General features: G+C 41.6%; 1 protein-coding gene across 4 annotated transcripts in view; it reads left to right on the top strand.

Annotated features, from left to right (window-relative positions):
- Positions 1-15,123, top strand: part of ST6GALNAC5 (ST6 N-acetylgalactosaminide alpha-2,6-sialyltransferase 5) — a 162,342-nt gene extending 147,219 nt beyond the window's left edge. The window contains exons 5-6 of one of the 4 annotated variants that reach the window (XM_032425714.1): positions 2,110-2,192; positions 9,320-9,409. In XM_032425714.1, the coding sequence (XP_032281605.1) occupies positions 2,110-2,185 (76 nt within the window). In that variant the 3' untranslated portion in view covers positions 2,186-2,192; positions 9,320-9,409. The other 3 variants (XM_032425705.1, XM_032425686.1, XM_032425696.1) reach the window with 3 other exon arrangements.
- Positions 15,124-19,679: the final 4,556 nt, after the last annotated feature.

Raw genomic sequence — 19,679 nt, 5'->3', positions numbered from 1 at the left:
AAAGGTACCAAGAACTTCAGGGGGGTTCAAAGAATAGGACACAGCTCTTGCCTTCTAGAAACTCACTGTAAGCCTTATCCACACGAAAATGTGATGAACACAGCACAGCCTCTTGGAGTCAAATGACACTCGCAAACAGTATCTACCACCAGAGAATGAAAAAGCAACTTGTAAGTCAGTCCTGTTACTCATCTAGCCATTCCCCCTTTTGTTTTTATTTTGGAAGAAATTGAGAAATATAAGGGCCAAGCAGGGTTCATGTGACCTGAGCTCTAGGACTTAAGGAGGTAAGATATCACCAGGACCCAGAAATGGTGGGGAAGGTTCTGGGAGATGGCAGAGCTCAGGCTGGTTGAGCCTGCTGCAATATAAACTCTCCAAGGGCCGCGATTTCTGTGTGTTTGGTTCAGTGTTGGAGGCCTGGTGTGCAGGACCACAGATGTTTGCCATCCTAGCCTATAGCAGATGCTTCATGAACAGCAAGTGAATGAATAGACCTGTCCTCTACTCTCTCCTTAGTGCTATAGTGAAAGGGTATTCATATGGGTAAGAAAATAACCGTTTCTGCTTCTCAGAAGTTATATGACTTTCAGAAAGTTATTTGACTTTATTGACCTTAGTGATCTTGGGCAAGTTACTTACTATTTCTGAAGCTTTAGCTTCTATATCTGTAAGATAGTGAAGACAACAGTACTTACCATAAGGGTTTATATGATAATCTCACAAGATAATAGATGAGGAAGGCTTGGCACACCCTTGGTGTATATTAAGCATGCACAAATTTATCAGGTGAAGGGACACGCTAATCTGCAAGTGTGGATGCCCATTAGCACATTTTAAGGAGATGTCCAGCGAGCGGTAACAAATGATGCCCAGGTGGTGAGGAGAGCCTGGTGCTAGAAAGGGAAGGCCCAGTGTGGCCTCCTGTATGAACCCCATTGGGAGTTCGCTGCACGTGGCCTCCAGCTCCCACAGGACATCACCTGGGGCGGCTCGAGTGAACCTGCCCATTCTGTTGCTTCCTTAAAGCGCCCAGTGTCTCACGGGACTGAAGGGTAAGGCACATGGGGCCAGATTTCTGCAAGCAAAAAGAGAGCCAACTGCTAATTTTTGGTAAATTAACTTTTTCAGACTTTAAGGCACAACCAGTATCCTCAAAAGGGGTTATTTGCTAGATTAACCATAGAGACTTCATTCCCTCAACCGACTCGTGTTGGGTACTGAGGACATAATCAGAGATGAATAATACAAGGCTCTGCCTTCAGTATCCCGAGTGTCACTTGGACAAAGTCAGTCAAAAGGGACAGAAGGCTCACAGGTACCTGTGGGAGGAAATCCTCACTGGCTGCCTGTCAGTCGCATCTGACCCGCAGTTTTACTCAAACATCCACCTCTGACTTTCTGCTGGACTCAGAGGGGTCCTTGCATTCCTCTGACCCTCCCAGGTGGAACAGGGGCAAGGAGCCAAGAGAGAACGACGACTGGGCCCACCCATCCCCACTCCATCAAGAGCAGACCCACTTCTATCTGGTTTACATCGGGGCTCTTCTCTAACAAGGGGTGGCATGGCAAGTAAGACCTTTGACAACCTCTGGTCTAAGCTACAGTCCTGCTGTTTTCCAATCTACATCACATGGTCACACACCTTTCAGGAGAATCTAATCGTTGCCTTCTTATTGCCGGGGAAACCAAGGCACAGAGAGACCAAACACTGGGCTACTTCTGCGGTCATCTCTGTCAGCCTAAGGCAGCAGTGACCCAAAGGGAATGCCAGCCGCTATATGCATGGGATGAGGGAGGGGACAGAAGGGGCGAGGGAGTAGGGGACTAAATTATACCCTGGGTAGGGGCGGGGGGGCAAACAGCTAAGCAATCCATGAGTGACCGGTTCCCAAAATAAGGGTAGAGGGGTTCGCCCCTACAAGCCTAGAGCTCCCACTTCCATCCAGCTCTCCCGGAGGTCTGGCCTCCCTACCCCTCCACCCAAAGGGTCTGAGTTGCTTCTAGGACTCACTGTTTGGCAAGAAAACCTCTAGTAGCCCCTAAACTATTAAGCACATGGACTCCTCAGGAAGAACAATAGCCCCACATTCATATTTAAATCCACAGATGGGAGCAGCAGACATATAAATGGACAGACGCGTTCCTCAAAACCTGGCCGAATCCAACAGTGAAAGTCATCTGATGAGCACGTAAGCCTTTCCCCTGTAGTCTGGTGTCACGGTAGCTGCTGACTGCCCTCCCCAGTTCTGGGCTTTCTCCTTCCCCTCCAGACACCACCATGCTCTAGATAGAGCACACCTGACTCCGTCAGCCTCACCCCTCAGTCGGGCCCCAGAGCTGTTAGAGCCGGGTTCCCAGCCCCTCGCTTAGCACGCAGCCCTCCAGGACCTGGCTTCTGCATCGGCTTTAGTCCCATCTTCTCTCCCCACACAGACTTCTTTTTGCCATAGGGAAAACTTACAAAGGCACTCACCCTGCAGACATCTGGCCTTTGGCCCTCGGCTTGGAATTTCCATCCCCTTCCTTCTTAATCTGACTGATCGCTGCTGGTTCTTTACAATACTATTCACGGCTGATAGTTTTCTGGACACAACACACGCTGGTCCTGCGCTTAGTATGAATACATGCACCATTTCATGGAAGCTTTATGATAATCCCATGAGATCAACATTATTCTCATCATCATTTCACATGTGAAGCTTAAAGACCTAAAACAGCCACCCAGGGTCACAGAGCAGGGAAGTGACCGAGCCAGGGTCTGCGGGACCTCGCCCCACGGTCTCACATGCAGCAGACCCTCCTCCAACAAGCTTTCCCTCACCTCCTGTCTGAGTCAGACCCTGCCTGTGCCCCTGCCCCGCCCCCCCCCACGGACGGGTTTGTCCAGATCCTTTATTTGCCTGTCATCTCATCAAGAGGAGGGGTCAGTGCTCAGTCCACATGTGTGTCTTTAGTGCTTATTATTGTGTCTGGCACATAGTATGGACTCAGTATTGATTGACTCAGTGAATAAAGAAAAACCTTCCTTTCCTTGGCGGTGCTTAAGAAACTGATTCTGTATTTATCCCAAGCCGGAAAAGTGCCCAATGAATGAAAAGTATAATTAGCAAATGGCAAATTCAAATCTCAAGGGTCCTAGGAAGGCAGTGGCAGCCACCTGTTTCGGCGTTCTCAGCCGGAGCGAGCATCAGGTCTTCCCAGAGGGGCTCGGGCATCAGGCAATTACTCTCCATCCTGCCTCTATCACTGGACTCCAGGCTCATCAGTGTTTTGAAAGCTGGGGGAAATTAATGCCACGTTGCACCAGAGACAGCCTCAAAATATATTCTCGTGTGGACAGTAGACCCGTAAGTCATGCCATATCCATATAGGAAGCCAAATCCATGCTCTCTGGATGGACTATAAATTGCAATGAAAAAAAATCTGTTATCTTTGCCTTGCAAACTAAGTTATGGTGAGTATTTTTAATCTCATTTTCCACTGTAAATTATTTGTGATAATAATGGGCCAAGCATTTAAATTCTACCTAATAATCTTATTTCTGGTCATACTTAACACATTACCAAGCTTACAACTCTTTGTCACCCATCATTTCTCAAGTATTAATTAGCAGAGTAATGACTCAGAGTGATCACTGTCATGGAACTAAATTAATATCTCATCCATAATGTGAAGGACATCTCAAAGGTATCGTGAATATCAGAGAGTCGATTCTGCTAGAATTATTAGCTGGCAAACATTAATAAAGCTGCCAGCGTAACAGGGAATGTTCCTAGTTGGCGACAGTCCACCGTGTAGAATCAGATGCTTACAGAGGACAGGTAGGGAATGGTAATGCACCAAGGAGGTTCACGTTTTATGAAGTAGACTTCAAATATATTATTTGACGCTTCTCTTTGCCATGATTTCCTTCTTCCATCTTTGCCATAATTTGACCCACTCTTAGCAGTCCCGGGGTGTTTTCACCACTTCCTCTCCTGTGGAATCTATTAAGAGGTGTTGTAGCACCCCCTGAGGTGCCTGAGTCGTGGAGGGCGAGTGGGGGGTTCAGACGACTCCAGCTCTTTGCCCCATAAAGGGTGGACAGCTGCAGGCTCTTGGCACTCTGTCTGCCCCAGAGTCCCCAGTATTAGTCCACTGTCTTCCAAGGGGTTTGGCTCTTTTCCTTCCGAAAGAGGCTGGAAGGACAAGAAATCGAGACAACAGAGTAAAGGTGACTCAGCAGGTCCCACTGGGCTGAAGCAGATGTGTAGGAAAGCCTGCTACAGGAACATTTTCTTCAGAATGCTACCTAGTACCCCTAAAGGCCCCCAGTGCGAGCCAATTTCAGAACACCCTAGACACTCGACAGCTGTTAACTCAGCTCTATTTGTCAAGCGTATCCTGACTACCTACTGGAGGCTGGCTACCATGCCAAGAATAGAAGCGTGTTTAGAGAGGGTCTGAGAGCTCTAGAGAGAAGCAAAGCCACCATTCCCTTCCTGGGACCTTTGTAGCCTTGTGGAGAGTTCAGCCCCAACTAATGGATCAGGGTCAACCCAGATCATTCCCAGAATTGGGAGGAGTCTTCCATGCTTGTTAACGTTATGAGGCTTCTTCCAGTTGTGCAGCTTAGCTTTAGGAGAGTCACAAATGGAACATGACAAACTCCCATTACCATTAACATTAGTGAGTTGAATTGTCAGTGAGCACAAGGCGTCTGCTGCTCACGCCGACTGGCTGCACAGTACCCACCGAGCACGGGGCGCCTCTATCCACAGGTGCTCGGGAGAACACAGCAAGGACAGAGTCGTTCCAGCAGGAACCTGAGGTGCCATTGGTACAGAAACCCACCTGGTAGAGCAGTTTTTCCAAGATATGGAGCCTCGCTCTTAGTTCCACTTTGGTCTAAATCTGAGCCCTAAAACTTCTTCAGTTTTTCTATACATGAGTTTTGTCATCTCTAAACTAGGGGTCAGAACCGTACCTCTGGCCCGGGGGCACTGTGAGGATTCAGTCATGTCAAGTGCTGAGCGCTGTTTGGGGCTGGAAGGGTAAGTAAAGTCCGGCGGCTGGGATGGTCTATGGGTGAGGCTGTGTGCTTATAGCCAGGCACCGGACCCCACCTGCCTGCTGGCTGCTCAGCCGTCACATGGAGCAGTGACACCGACCTTGTGCTCCCTCCCTTGCCTGATGGGGACATGGAACAGATCATGGAAGTGAAGCACCAGAGCCAAGCAAGTACTTCACTGAATCAGCTGTGTTCACCCTGGCTGCATATTAGAATCTCCTACGGCGCTTTTCAACATTAACATGTTTTTTTTAATTTTTTGTTTTGAAAAAGTTTTTTTTTTAAAGATTTTATTTATATGTCAGAGAGTGAGAGAGAGAGAGAGCACAAGCAGGGCGAGCGGCCAGCAGAGGGAGAAGCAGACTCCCCGCTGAGCAGGGAGCCCGATGCAGGACTCGATCCCAGGACCCTGGAGATCATGACCTGAGCCGAAGGTAGACACCCACTGAAGGAGCCACTCAGGCACCCCTTGTTTTGAAAAAGTTTCAAACTTACCCAGAAAAAGTTGCAAAAATAGCACAGAGAGTTCCTGTATACCCTTCACCCAGCTTCCCCTAATGGTAGCATTTTGCATCATTATGGTCCAATGATCAAAACTAAGAAATTAACAACAGTGCAGAACTCTTACCCAAACGACAGACTTTATTCTGATTTCACCAGTTGTCTGGCTGATGTCCTGGAGCTCCTCCAGGACCCATGCCAGGATCCCTTTGCGTTTACTTATCCCGGCTCTCAGTCTCCTCCTGTCTGTGACCGTCCTTCAGCCTCTTCTTATCTTTCACAATGTCGTTATAGCCAGAGATCCCTCACTTTGGATTCGTGTGATGTTTTCTCATGATCGGATTGAGGCTGTGCATTCCTGGGGAGAGTACTACAGAAGCAGTAAGCCCTTCCCAGCAGCCCACGTCAACCGACACATGATGTCAAATGTCTTATTACTGGCAATGTTAACCTTGATCGCTTCGCTAAGGTGGTGTCTGCTGGGTTTCCTCACCGCGAAGTTACTGTTTTTCCTTTTGTCATTAATAAATATCTTGGGGGAGATACTTCATGCAAATAACCTATTTCTCTTCATATTTTTTCCCACTAATGTTTCATTCATCAGCGCACCTGGCCTGCAACAGTTACAAGGCTGTTTTAATGGTGATTTCTCTATTCCCTCATTCTCTCTGGATTTGCTGATTGGAATTCTTCTGTAAGGAAATGCCGTTTCTTCTTTCTCATTTATTTATAGATTCAGTTATTTATTGAAATCCTCATGGACTTACGGGTATTTCTTTTATTTTATGGATTTTATAATCCAGTACTACCATTATGTATTTTGATACTCAAACCTAAGTCACTTTTTTAAAAATAGCCGTGCCTGGGACCCTCTCCCAAATCAATTAAACCCAAATCTGTGGAGGTAGAACACAAGCCATGTTATTTCTTTAAAGCTCCCTTTGTGCACCGAATGTTCCTTCTTTCACTACTCCCACCGCCCCACTCTGCTTCCTCCCTAAAGAAATCAAAATCCTTCGGCACATCATTTGGCAGGATTTATTCCGAGGTGGCCCTTGGAGTGCTGATGACAGGCTGCGGCTGTGGCCCCTTGGGAAACTGGCTCTTCGATGATCTCTGCCACCCCCCGCCCCCATACCTCCATTCCCTCAGCTTCTGCTGGCCCCCAAACAGGAACTTGGGGGCCAGAGTCCTCCTTTACAACGATAGCCTCCTGATGTGGAAATTCTGCTGATATTTATTGCTCTTGGGTCAGGTGGAGGAAGAAAAAGCTATGGCAGCCTTTAGGAAGTCAGGTTTGAGAAAAGACCTAAGGAATTATGACCTTGCACTAGGAAGGGCTTCCTGAACACAACAGTGGATTACAGCGGATGGCAGGCTGTTCCTGCAGGTGCTTTGGCTCTGCCTTCTCAAGGCCCACAAAGCACTCCTCGGCCATTTGGGCAGAGTTTTAAGGTGTGGCAACAACCCCACTTATTTGGACCCTTTTGAAATCATAACAATTAAATGTGTAAATGTAATTCTCCCTCTAGGGGATCAATAGGGAGCCAGATAAGTTTTTATTCCAAGAGAAGGTCTTCCTGAATAAGGAAATTGATCTTCTAGCATCCTTTAGCTGGTTTCCAATTTCTCTGTATTCCGAGGTGCCAACTCAATCTCATGATATTTTTAGAAGCTTGTTTCTTTCATCAGATTGATGCCAGTAATATGTTCAAAGTGCAGATAAATCAGATTTAAAACCTAATTGATATTGGAATAAAAGCTTAACCCCAAGTATACCATGCCACAGTGATTTTGGCATGGTTCCCCAAATTATGCCATATGAACCTGGGGACATTTGTCTCATAAATTTCTATCTTTTCTTGTTTATTCTTTTCTTCGTGGTGGTCAGTTCCAACTTGAATTCTTCCTAGAATGCATTTTCTGCATTGAAAATACCCTCTATTAAAATTTTAAGGGGATTCCAATTTCTGGAGTAAGCAAAGAAGTGAAATCTATATTAACTAGACAGGATTGGATCTGATGTTTCACGGTAGAACACAGAGATACTTCTGAGACAAGCATGATAGAGATGCAAAGTATTAATTCAGCATAGCATCCAACTCAGGATGAGGAATGTTTAAATGCTGCATGACAAAAATAAATCTCTCTTCCTGGAAGAACTTTAACCTCAGAAGAGAGGCAGCTCAAAAGGTTTATTGTCAGAGCCACAAACTTGACACCCCTCTTGATAAAAGACTTCGATCCCTGACCTCAGTAAAGTTGCTACTCTAGAAGCTATTTGTGTATTGATCTCCTCTGAAGAAAACAAATAGGTGTCTAGCAGGATGAACATCTCTGGGAAACAAAGTTACTGTACTTGGAGTAGAGCCCGAGTGACCGCAGTGGGGACCCCAGGGCACCAGGTATGGAAAGGTGATTTGCCTGAGCCTTTTAAGAGAAGCACTAAAGCTTTGCATCAAAACCAGTTGGTGAGTGTAGCTCAAGCAGGAAGGTTTACCTGCTGGGATACCTTGACTAATTTTATCATCTAGACTTCAAGATGGAAGAGGTGGTGTGGATTGGACTAGAACGGAAACCGGTGTGAGAGCAGGGCTCTTTGGGGGTTAGATATTTTAGTAACCCTACAACAGGGCACCCAACCGCCTCAACACATTAATCCTTTGCACACTACCTTGAAGAAATGAGCCAGTGTTTCTCATTTGAGGCGAAATAGGGATAGAGAAACAAAAACTACTGGCGCTATCAGGCTATAATGCGAGGATTTGAGGATTTGGAATTTCTGAATTTAGAGACTCTGGATTTGAGTCCATCATCTACCTAGAGCAACAAGAAGAAAATGGTGGCATTGTGCTTGCTGTCTTTGTTCCGTGGGATCAAACTAGGATCATCAACTTTCCATGTTGGAGGAGAAATTTTCTTTAGAGGTTTGCTGTTTACCTGCTAACTCCATATAAATTTCTTTCAACAACAGAAATTCAAAAATTATTTATTGAGTACCTACTAAGAACAAGACAAAGGCTTGCCCTCATGAACAGATTATAAACAAGTAAACTACAGCAATTCTGGAGAGGGATTAATGCTGTAAGGAAAATAAACCTGACAGAGAGAAAGAGAGAGCAAAAGGACAGGCGTCAGGTAAAGCCTCTCTGAAGAGGACACATTGAAGTCAATACCCAGCGGTGAGAAGGAGTGAACTGGTTAGGAGCACGTTACAACCAGGTGACTGCCTTCACGTGCCAAGACCTGAAGGTCAAGCTTGGCAGAGTTGATGACCAGAAAGGCCAGTATGGCTGGAGCACAGTGGGCAAGGCTGGGTTAGGAAAAGGCTCTGGAAAGAACCAACTCATGTAACACCCAATAAGGCATGCTTTTATTATAATTAGAAGCCTCTGGAGGGTTTGGGGCGGTGGGGTGGGGAGGGAGATGTGGTGTGTTTTTGTTTTGTAAATATCTTTGTAGCTGCTTATGCTGAATAGACTATACGGGCAAGAGTGGAAGAACTATAGTGGGGTCTTAGTAGTATGTAGTTTCTAGATCCCAAACACCTGCAGGTCCTGTGGTATACTTTTAATCTCTCTCTTTGATAATGATGCTCAGTGCATTTATTTCAAAACCTCAAAACCTTTCCACTTGCTTTTGTGTACACATCAGAAAAACCCTTTGTTGCGTTTTAACTTGGAAATATGCGTTGTGCTCATCAGCTTAACCAGTCAAAGGAATTTTTTTTTCCCTTTACTCAGTCATCTCATTTTCCTCCTACAGGGATCCCAATCACCCTTCAGTACCTTATCACTATTATGAACCGTTTGGACCTGACGAATGTACAATGTACCTCTCGCACGAGCGAGGACGGAAGGGCAGTCATCATCGCTTCATCACGGAGAAACGCGTCTTTAAGAACTGGGCACGGACATTCAACATTCACTTTTTTCAACCAGACTGGAAACCAGAATCACTTGCTCTAAAGTCTCCGGAGAATAAACCTGTGTTCTGAACAATGAGGGTGCCAGACCAAAATCCCAAGTACCTACGGTATCAGACGCCAGGGCACTGAACTTCCGGAGCCAGCAGACACAAAAGGGACAGAATCGGGAGAGGACACTCAATAAGCAGCATGTACATGTGCCTCGGAGGCGTGACTCCCAAGCAGTGCAGTTGGTCTGTAAGGAGAAAAATGCCAGAATTAATAGGTCCTCATGAGTGTCATCCCTTGCAAAAGGGGTTACCTTAAGAGCGAAACACCCATGTCAGTGATGCTGCCGTGGCTAAAAAAACAGTCTGGATCTCTTTATTGCCTTCAAAACTGAAACACGAGCAACTCAACCATGTTAGTTGTGTTCCTTTGTAGAAATGCCACATCGAAGGACGTTTTTCTATCAAGTTGTTGTATCCTAACCTGATCTATAATCTTTGTCATCTGTTGGGCTCTGTATGTGTGATTTGTAAAAAGCAGTCTGAAAGTATGGACATGATTTCTGAAGAGCACATCTCCACTGACTTTCATAAAGCAAATGCCCAATATTTATTTATTAAGAGTTTTTTAGTGTAACTCTAGGCCAGTATTTTTATAGATGATGATTATGTGGTAATTTATCCTTCTTAACTCTTTTAACACTGAGTGATGGTTGGAAGACAACTAGAATGGGGCTGGTGAGTGACTGGGTTCACGACGCTCATTGTTAGCATGCGGTTGGCTTGGAAATGTCGTGTTGTGTTTTTTGAACCCTTAGGCTTCAAGAAGAGCTATGACATTTTCTAACGTAAAGAAATGCTCCAAATGACAAAACTGAAAACCAAAAACTGTGTTATTATAACAAAAAGATACTAACAAAAGAAACTTAAAGATAGTTGTCTTTAGTGATAGTTGGTGTAGGTTACTTGGCATAAACCCTAGTTTCCTCGTCTTAGAATGATGTCCCTGTACCAGATGACCGCCTAAGTTTCCTTCCAAATCTAAAATTCTGTAAGCCTCTCATTGACCCATTTGAGGACCTTGCACTCGGAATGATGTGGTTTCTACAGTAGCAAAAGCCTGATTTTAGGGGGTCTTTTTATTCTCCTACCATCTATCTCCCTCTGTGGTTAAGAACATAACTTCCTCACTGGTCCCCATTGGCTACTGTCTACCCCCTGCTTCTCTGTGTTTTTTGCACCTAAAAAGGTGGGGGTGAGGGGGCAAAAAAAAAAAAAAAACTAAGAGAGAGAGAACCTCTGTGGTATTCCCTGACTATAGGAGCAAGGAACAGCCTTTCTCTGAGTCTGTGAGAAGGAGAAGAGAACACAAGGAGATTTCCTATCATATGACTTATTTATCCTGTGAACTATTCAGATTCACTCCTTGCAAGTCACAGCCATTCCCTGGTCTGGAGGAGTCTGAAGGACTTATTTTATTCAGAGCCAAGATAGCAGTATGAAGGACCTTCATTTAAGCAAGTGAAATTCTTCAAAACTGGTCTTTTTTTTTTTTTAAATATACCGGTGTTTTTTTTCCCACATGACTTAGAAGGCATGCATTTTTTTTTCCAATGCCAAATTCGAAGGCACCAGCAAGTATTACGTATGGAGACCGACATTGTTTTACAGAACATGACCTGACCTGTGATTAAAGGTTTTTCACATTGCCACTTCCTTTTCCTTTCCTTAATTAGTACTAAGATTCCATTCCCTTGCACTAACTAGTACTACTAATTATACGGGGTACTGTGGTTGGGGTGCAAACACAGTCTGGATATTTATATGCCAGAAACAAAGTTGGGATTATTGTGGTGTAGCTTGAGCTGTTAAATTGTACAATTGAAATGTATGTGCTCTCTTTAAACTTTATCATAGTTTTTAAAGAGACTGTAGAATTTTATTCCAGCACAATCTCTTCTGCAGCATGTACTCTGGACACACAATACTTTGTGTGACGTATGAAAGAGTATGAATTTCATGTGATGGATTTATAGGCCACCTTTACCATCACTTGAAGACATTACGTTGTTCAGATGTAAGTAGCTCCTTTAACAAGTTTTATTTTTATGGAAATTTGGAAAAGTGTAATTGGGACATGCAAAAATGTAGCTGTAATACCTAATCTAATAATATCTCAAATGTCTGTGTTATCTTTAGGTTTTAGGATTTGGTTTTTTGTTTTGTTTTGTTTTTTTAAAAAGACCATATGATAACTCCATCTTTTCTGTAACTTCTTCCTCCTTCCCAAATACTCAAAAGAGTGTAAAGCAACCAAATTCTGAAATCCCTAACTTCACTGAGAAATAGCTTAAATTTAAATGTAGCTAACATATGGGAGTATAGGAATTTATATTTTTAAAAATATGGTATAAATAGGTATAAGACCAATCACTTGGGCAGTGGTTTTTATCATAACATTTCAAGAAAATGCCTAGAATTCTGAATAGATTGTGCCGACGGAGCTGGCTGTGGGCAACTGAATTCTTATCTTGCCACTATCATTTCCTGACTCTCCATCTCAACACCATCCAACACCATTAAACATCAACTCTGATAGAAAAGATGGCGACAGAACCATGTTTACAGACCTCAGTGATTTCAATATCCAATTGTGTTGGGAGACTTAGTCATACTCATTAGGTTAGACACCTTTTTCTTCTTTCCCAGCTGTGTCATCAGCTACCTCCTAGCTTTTAAGACCCCAGTAATACAAAGCCACAGCTGGTCGATCCATGGCCTGTGTTATTTCAACGCAAGAACATTTGGCAGAGGCCATTACAATAGATAGCCATTATGGGCAAAGATACAGGAATTCACAAACAAAATCAATCACTCCAAATGGCCCATAAAAAGAGGAATCCTACATTTAATATTCTACAGTAAATATTCACCCAAGAAAGCATACATTAAAAGAACATTAGGAGGTAAATACTCAGTGTGCTGCGTGGGGACTTTGCTGTGTGATTTCCATTATGGTTAATGGGTGTTTGGTAACTAAGTCCCTGTGCTTCACTAACCCTGGGATGTGCTCCTAAGGGCTAGACATAAAACCAGAGCAATTCAGGAACTCTCAAGTTCCTAAGATTTCAGAGTGAGAGCTTTTCTTCAAAAAAATAAATGAAAGCAAAACACAAAATACTGTACCTGAAAGAGAAATTTGTGTGTGGTCTCTCGGAATCCTGACATTACTGTCAGGTATGTGCATCAGATTCCAAATAACACCTCTCAGGACAGATTGCCTTTGTCTATTCTCCATTACCGATCTATTTTAATTACATTAAAATTGAAGGATATAACCTCATTTTGAAGTAAAAACTCACCTCAAAAGTTAGAATTATTGATTTGTAAGCTAAATGAATGCTAAGTGAAAGTGAAAGGAACAAACTGGAATTTTGTCAGAATTCATACAGTCTTATGTGAACATATCCATACCTATTTAATACCCACCCAAATAGTTGCCCTTATGTAGGAGTGACCTCATTTCAGAAATATACCCTGAATTCCACTGGGGTGGTGATTCAGACTGTTAATTCAGACTTACTCTGAGATTCCTCTTCTCTCTGCGGTGTTAGGATGTGAGGGTAACACTCCTACTTATTTCGTACCTGAGCCAATTCTTCCTTCCATCTTCACTGCTTCTCTCTGGAACCTCAATCCCATCCTTCTGCCATCATTTTCTCCTGATTGTCTTCTTTTGTCTACACTGGGCTCTTCAACCAGTGGTCTTTGGAGGCTGTTAAGGTCTTCCTTGTAGGTTTTTAAACTAGAGACCTACCCGGGGAACAGGTTTGGGGTGGACCCTGCCAGGCAATGAGCACAGTAGGTGGGGGGACTACATTTGGCTCCAGGACTAGGTTCTTCAGAAGCGCCGTCCTGGTTCCCCCCAAGGTGGGGGAAGGGGGTGGGGGGAGCTTCAAGACAGACTGTCAGTGCTAAAACCAGGACAAGTCCCAGGCAAACTGGGACAGTGAGTCACCCTACTGAAAAGCCACCTCAAAGAGAACTATAACACTAAGGCACTGGGGGGAAAAGTGAATCCACTGCCCAGGTTCTAGCACATGCCAGAAGATACTTTGGAATGGAGAGAGGTGAGAGAGTGTCTGTAGGCTTGAAAATGAAGAGAAACAAGCCGTCTATTCCAGCTCACTCATCCCCACCTACTCAGGGCATTGAGCCGCCATAGAAAAGCAAAAAAAGGCTGCGATCCTGTTTGTTTTTACTCAGTGCCCTAATATTCTATTCTACCTTGGATTGTTCTCGTCTCTTTACGTATTTGTCCTATTAGTCTAATTAGACTGTAAGCTCTTTGAGAGCAGGGACTGTTTCTCCTTTGTCTTTGTAGCCCCAAGCCTAGTTCAGGGCCTTGCACACAATAGGCGCTCAGTAAATGTCTGTTGTTGATGATGACTTCTTAGTGGTGGCCCATTGGATTGGTAACCGGTAGATATTCTTCCATTTGAGAAGTGCAGGAGACAGAATAGGTGATGAAGTAGTTAAATTTTAAGTGGGTTTTTACAGGGTCAGTCCTCAAACCTATAACGTTTTTAATCAACAGAACTGACCTAGATTTGGATAGGATAATGTAGCTGAATTCACTAGGTTTGTGAATGTTGGCTGTACTGAACACACAAAGTGAAGTTCAGCAAGCTTTGTGTTCTCGCTGTTAGCAAGCTGCTCTTAGCACAAATTAAATTTAATATTGACAAATGCTATAACACATGTAGAAGCAGCCCAGGCTCTGACTCATCTGGTTCAACTACAAAAGGGAGGCTAAAATGAGATGAATTCTAGCCTATCTTAAACTTGACAGCTTCCCAAAGCTGCTGGGAATTCCAGCTGGTGATTTCTGAGGGTCTATAACAATTAAGTATACATTTATCTTAAAATCAAAATGAAACAAACAAAAAACCCCCAAAACCCTTTTGTTTCCATGAAGCAGATCCCAAATGCTTTTATCCCTACCAGAACGTGAGGGAAAAGGAGAACTCTTGGGAGAAGTTGCCCTCAGGTGGAGCACCCCGGTCACCATCTTGAGTCCCTAACTGGCCAGCATCTGGTGTCCAATTACCTCCTGGTTACAAGACAGGGCAAGACGGAACCAAGTCAGTAAAGCTGAGCCGGTGGCTGGCGGGGGCCTCCACAAGGAACCGTAATCATTACCTTCTTGAACATGTGGACACTCTGGAATCCTTTTCTTTCATTGCCTGTTCTTCTACATATTTATTTGTATGATCTCAGTTTCATTTTGAAAAGCATAGAAAAAGGGCTAGGACACTACATGAAACAGAGAATGCTTCATGAAACAGAGAATGGACAGGATTATAGATCTTCCCACACTTTCAAAAATTTTATTGTAATCACAAAATTTTATTTCATAAAATACTAGCAAAGACATTATAATAGGATTTCAAACAGAATCCCAACTGAGATGTTGGAGAATCTGGTAAATGCCACGTCTAACTACACTTAAAAGAATGTCTTTGCTATGTACATAAATCATCTCAAGTGTCAGCATGTTTACTTCTTTACCATGAGACTAGTTCTTTAATTTAATTTTATTTTTTTTTAAAGATTTTATTTATTTATTTGACAGAGAGAGACACAGCGAGAGAGGGAACACAGGCAGGGGGAGTGGGAGAGGGAGAAGCAGGCTTCCCGCCGAGCAGGGAGCCCAATGCAGGGCTCGATCCCAGGACCCTCGGATCATGACCTGAGCCGAAGGCAGACGCTTAACAACTGAGCCACCCAGGCACCCCTAGTTCTTTCATTTTAAAACCAAACATAAGTTTTGTTTTCTGTGAGATTGAATCCAAATTTTTAAAATTATATTTTATCACTGAATATCTACTGGGTGGTCTGCACAATGAAATGCACTTCATATATATTATTTCACAATAATCTTATTATCTCATTGTGCAGATAAGTAAACTGAGAGTAAGAGAAGTGCATCCGGCCCCCAGGGCAATGAAGATGAGAGTTGACACGTGGCTTTCCATGTCTCAGGCAACCTTTAAATGGTTTACACGTATAACTGCAATTAATCCTCACAATAACCCTAAAAAAATGGGTTCTTTTATCATTCCCCTTTTACAGATGTGAAAACCGAGGCACAGGGCACATGAGTAACTTTCCCAAGGTCATGCAGCTAGTCAGTGGGAGTTAGGTTGGAAGCGACAGGGTCTGTCGCTGGAGTCTCTGCCTTTAGTCACCATGTACTTCCTGGCAGAAATTTAACCTATACGTAGCAATTTCTATTAGAATATTGAAATATTCTATTACATCATATTCACGGTGTATGTAATTTTGGATACATATTAAATAAGTGACAAATATGTAAATTATGAAGCAAACATGAGGAGAATATCACCACTATCCTTGAAGCCCACTTGAGTGATCCTTCTATTGTCTTGGAATTTCAGTTTACCATTCTCTTATTTCTAAATAGTTTTATTACATACAGATATATCAATAAACAATATTTTATTTAGTTTTACATAGTAATAAATATTATAACACTCATAACATTGTATATAGTCTTCCGAAACTTGCTTTTTCTTCCCAAGATGTATCCATTTTCTCTGCATGTAACTCTAGTTTATTTTCATGATTGCATATACCATAACTTATTTTTCTCCATTCTTTCAGTGAACATTAGGGTTTTCAGTTTGTTGCTAATATGTACGTTTTTGTGATCAATCCTGGGAAATTCTTTTGGTACATGTGTGTAAGAAGTGTTATACTCCTAGGGAGTAGACCTAGGAATAAAATTGCTGAGCTATAGAGTAAAATGGTACACACATGCATGATTATCGCCAGATTGTTCTCCAAAGTGTTTGGACACTTTATAATCCTAATTGTCCGCATCTAGTTTATACTCTACTTTATACTCCTAATTGTCCAGCTCTTAGTTGTCCACATCTTTGCTAAAACTTGACTTGGTATTTTCAGACTGTAAAATGTTGCCCTTCTGGTACATGTAAATTGTATCTCTTTGAGATGTTGGCTTTTATTTCCCTGATTTCTTATCAGGTTTAGCATGTTTTCTCTTTAGTTAGTATTATCTCGTCTGTAAAATGCCTACACATTTTTGTCTACTTTCCTGCTGGGTTAGTTCACTTTTCTTTTTTTCTCTTTAAGAATTCTCAATATATTCTATATGGTACTTATTGTTGACTGTATGTTTGCAAATATCTTCTTCCAATTTGTGGCTTGTCTTTCCTTTTTCTCTATGGTGATTTTTAATGAACAGAAGTTTTTCATTTCAATGTAGTCATGTTTTCAATCTTCTTATATGATTAGAGCTTCTTACACCCTCTTTAATAATCTTCCACTGCTCCTGATCAATAATTATTTCCTTATAGTTCATTCTTAAAAATTTCAAAGTTTTTGTCTCTCATGTGGCAGTAAGGGATTTATATTTTTGCATAAAGTGAGGTAGAAATCACTTTTGTTTTATATAAATACCAACTGTCCTAACACCATTTACTGAGAATTCATTCTTCTCCAGTGATCAGCAAATTTCCGTATATGTGAGGATTTATTTCTGTCCTCTATATTGTTTCATTCTAACCAAATTGTCTATCTTTCTACTAATACCACACAGTCTTAGTTATTATAGCTTTATAATAAGTCTTGGTATCTTGTAGGGCAATTTTCCCCTCACCTTATTGAATGTTGAAGAATGTCTTGCTCATTCTTTTTTTTAAATGAATAATTTTTGCCCAGGTACTTTTATCTAATAATGTACACAAACTTTATGTATATAGATTGATGAAGTTTTATATATCTGTACACCCATGTCACCACTATTAGGATGACAACATAGTACATTTCCCAGAAGGCTCATTCATACTCTCTTGCAGTCAATCTCCCTGTCATGGGTAAGCACTTTCTTACTTGCACCCATGTAGATTTGTTTTGCCTATTTTTAAATTTCATATAAATAGAATTATCTGTTATGTACTTTTTTGTGTGTTGGCTTCTTTTAGTCAAAATTATGTTTGTAAGATTCATCTCTGTTGATGCATATAGCAGTGGTTCTTTTTTGTGACTATATAGTATGACTTTGCATCAGAATTAGCAATTCTAATATTGGTGGTCTTTCGGTCAGTTCCAGCTTAGGGCTACCATGAATACAGTTGTTATGATCATTCTTGTATGTGCATTTTGGTGGACAAAGAGCTTATTTCTATTGGGTATATTGCAAGGAGTGGAATTGCTGAATCACTGGTACACCTGTGCTAGGACTTACTAGATATTGCCAGTTTTCCAAATTAGTTGCACCATTTTACACTCCCATCAGCAATAACTGAGTGCTCCATTTACTCCACATATTTACCAGTGCTTGGTATTAGCAGTCCTTATAAATGTATCACTTTTGCTGGCTATATAGTGGTAAATCACCATGGTTTTAGATTTTCATATCCTTGATGAACAATGAAGTTGAGCATCTTTTCATATGTTTATTGAATATTTGCATATCCCCTTTTGTGACATGCCTAGTCTAAGCTTTTGACCATTCTTTTAGTTGGGTTGTCATGCTTTTTCTTCTTTACAGGAATTCTTTATATAATCTAGTTTCAATTCCTTTGTTATATATATTGCAGTGTATGACTTGCCTTTTCACTGTCTTAGTGGTATATTTTAATGACTGAAAGTTCTTAATTTTAATAATTTTAATTCTAATTTATCTCGATTTCATATATAGTATAATCTGTGTCCTATTTAAGAATTCTTACCTGGCCCATTGCCATCTCTTATGTTTTCTCCTAAAAGCTTTATGTTTTTTTCTTTTGTATTTGGATTTGTGATCCATCCCAAATTAATTCTGGGATATGAGGTGAGGTAGGGGTCAAGGGTTTGTTTGTTTTTTCCCCTTTAAGGAAATCCAGTGAAACAGCACCATTTATTGTAAATACCACCCTTTCTCCGCTGAATTAGAGTGTTGTTTTGGCGATAAATAGGCTACCATATATATGTGGGATTGTCTCTTAACTTTGAATTCTGTATCATTTTTATCTCTTGTACCATTATCACATTATCTTAATTATTATAACTTCATAAGTCTCAATATCTAGAAGTAGGAAGTATCCAGCTTATTCATCTTCAATATTGCTTTAACTTGGCATTTTGTATTTCCACATACACATAAAATTTTAGAATCAGAGTATCATTTTCCATATTTAATAAAACCTATTGGGATTTCTATTGTGATTGCATTGATTCTATGGATCAGTTTGGGGAGAACTGACATTTTACCAATAACAAATATTTCAATTCATGAACACAATTTGAAGTTTTCCATATAGAGATCTTCCACATCTTTTCTTATATCTGTTTAGGTGTTTGATAGATTTGGTGCTATTACAAATGGTTTTTTAAATTTAATTTTCTATCTGTTTGTGTTAGTATATACAAAAATACAATTGATTTTTGTATAGATCTTATATTCAGCGTTAGAGCTAAATGAACTCAGCGACTGTCAAGTTTAAATGAAGGCCATGTAGTACCATTAAAGTAATGTACTTTTTTAAGTGCATGGTATCAGGAGGTACAAGATGTCAATATGTCTCATTAACAGTGATGCTAAATTTGATCATTATATTAAGGTGGTGTCATGGTTAATTTCACGTGTTAACTTGGCTAGCCTGTGGTGCCTAGTTGTTTGGAAAAACACCAGTCTAGCTATTGCTGTGAAGATATTTTTTAGATTTGATAACACTGACAATCAAAGTAGACTTTGAGTAAAGCAGATTACCCTCCATGGTATGAATGGGGAGGGGGGCATTCATCCAATGAGATTTCCTGAAAAAGAAGCACGTTTCCCCTGAGAGTGCAACATAGAAACCCTGCCTGAGTTTCCCACTTACTAACCTGTCCTGCAGATTTCAGATTCAGGACTATAACATCGACTCCTATCTGAATTTCTAGCCTGCCTGCTTGCCCAAGATTTCAGACTTGCTAGCCTCCACAATCACATGAGCCAAGTCTTTAAAATTAACCTCTCTATAGATAGATAGAGAAATATAGAGATAGATGTATCCTATTGGTTTTGTTTCTCTGGAAAACCTTGACTCATGCAAGTGATGTCTCAGGTTTCTCCACTATAAAGTTACTATTTCCCCCTTTATAATTATTAGGAATCTTGCAGGAAGATGTTTTTAAATAT

This window comes from Phoca vitulina, unplaced genomic scaffold (assembly GCF_004348235.1).
Source record: "Phoca vitulina isolate PV1807 unplaced genomic scaffold, GSC_HSeal_1.0 scaffold2, whole genome shotgun sequence".
Lineage (NCBI taxonomy): Eukaryota > Metazoa > Chordata > Mammalia > Carnivora > Phocidae > Phoca > Phoca vitulina.
The sequence above is the reverse complement of the archived record's forward strand: the minus strand, read 5'-3'. Positions and strand labels throughout refer to the sequence as shown.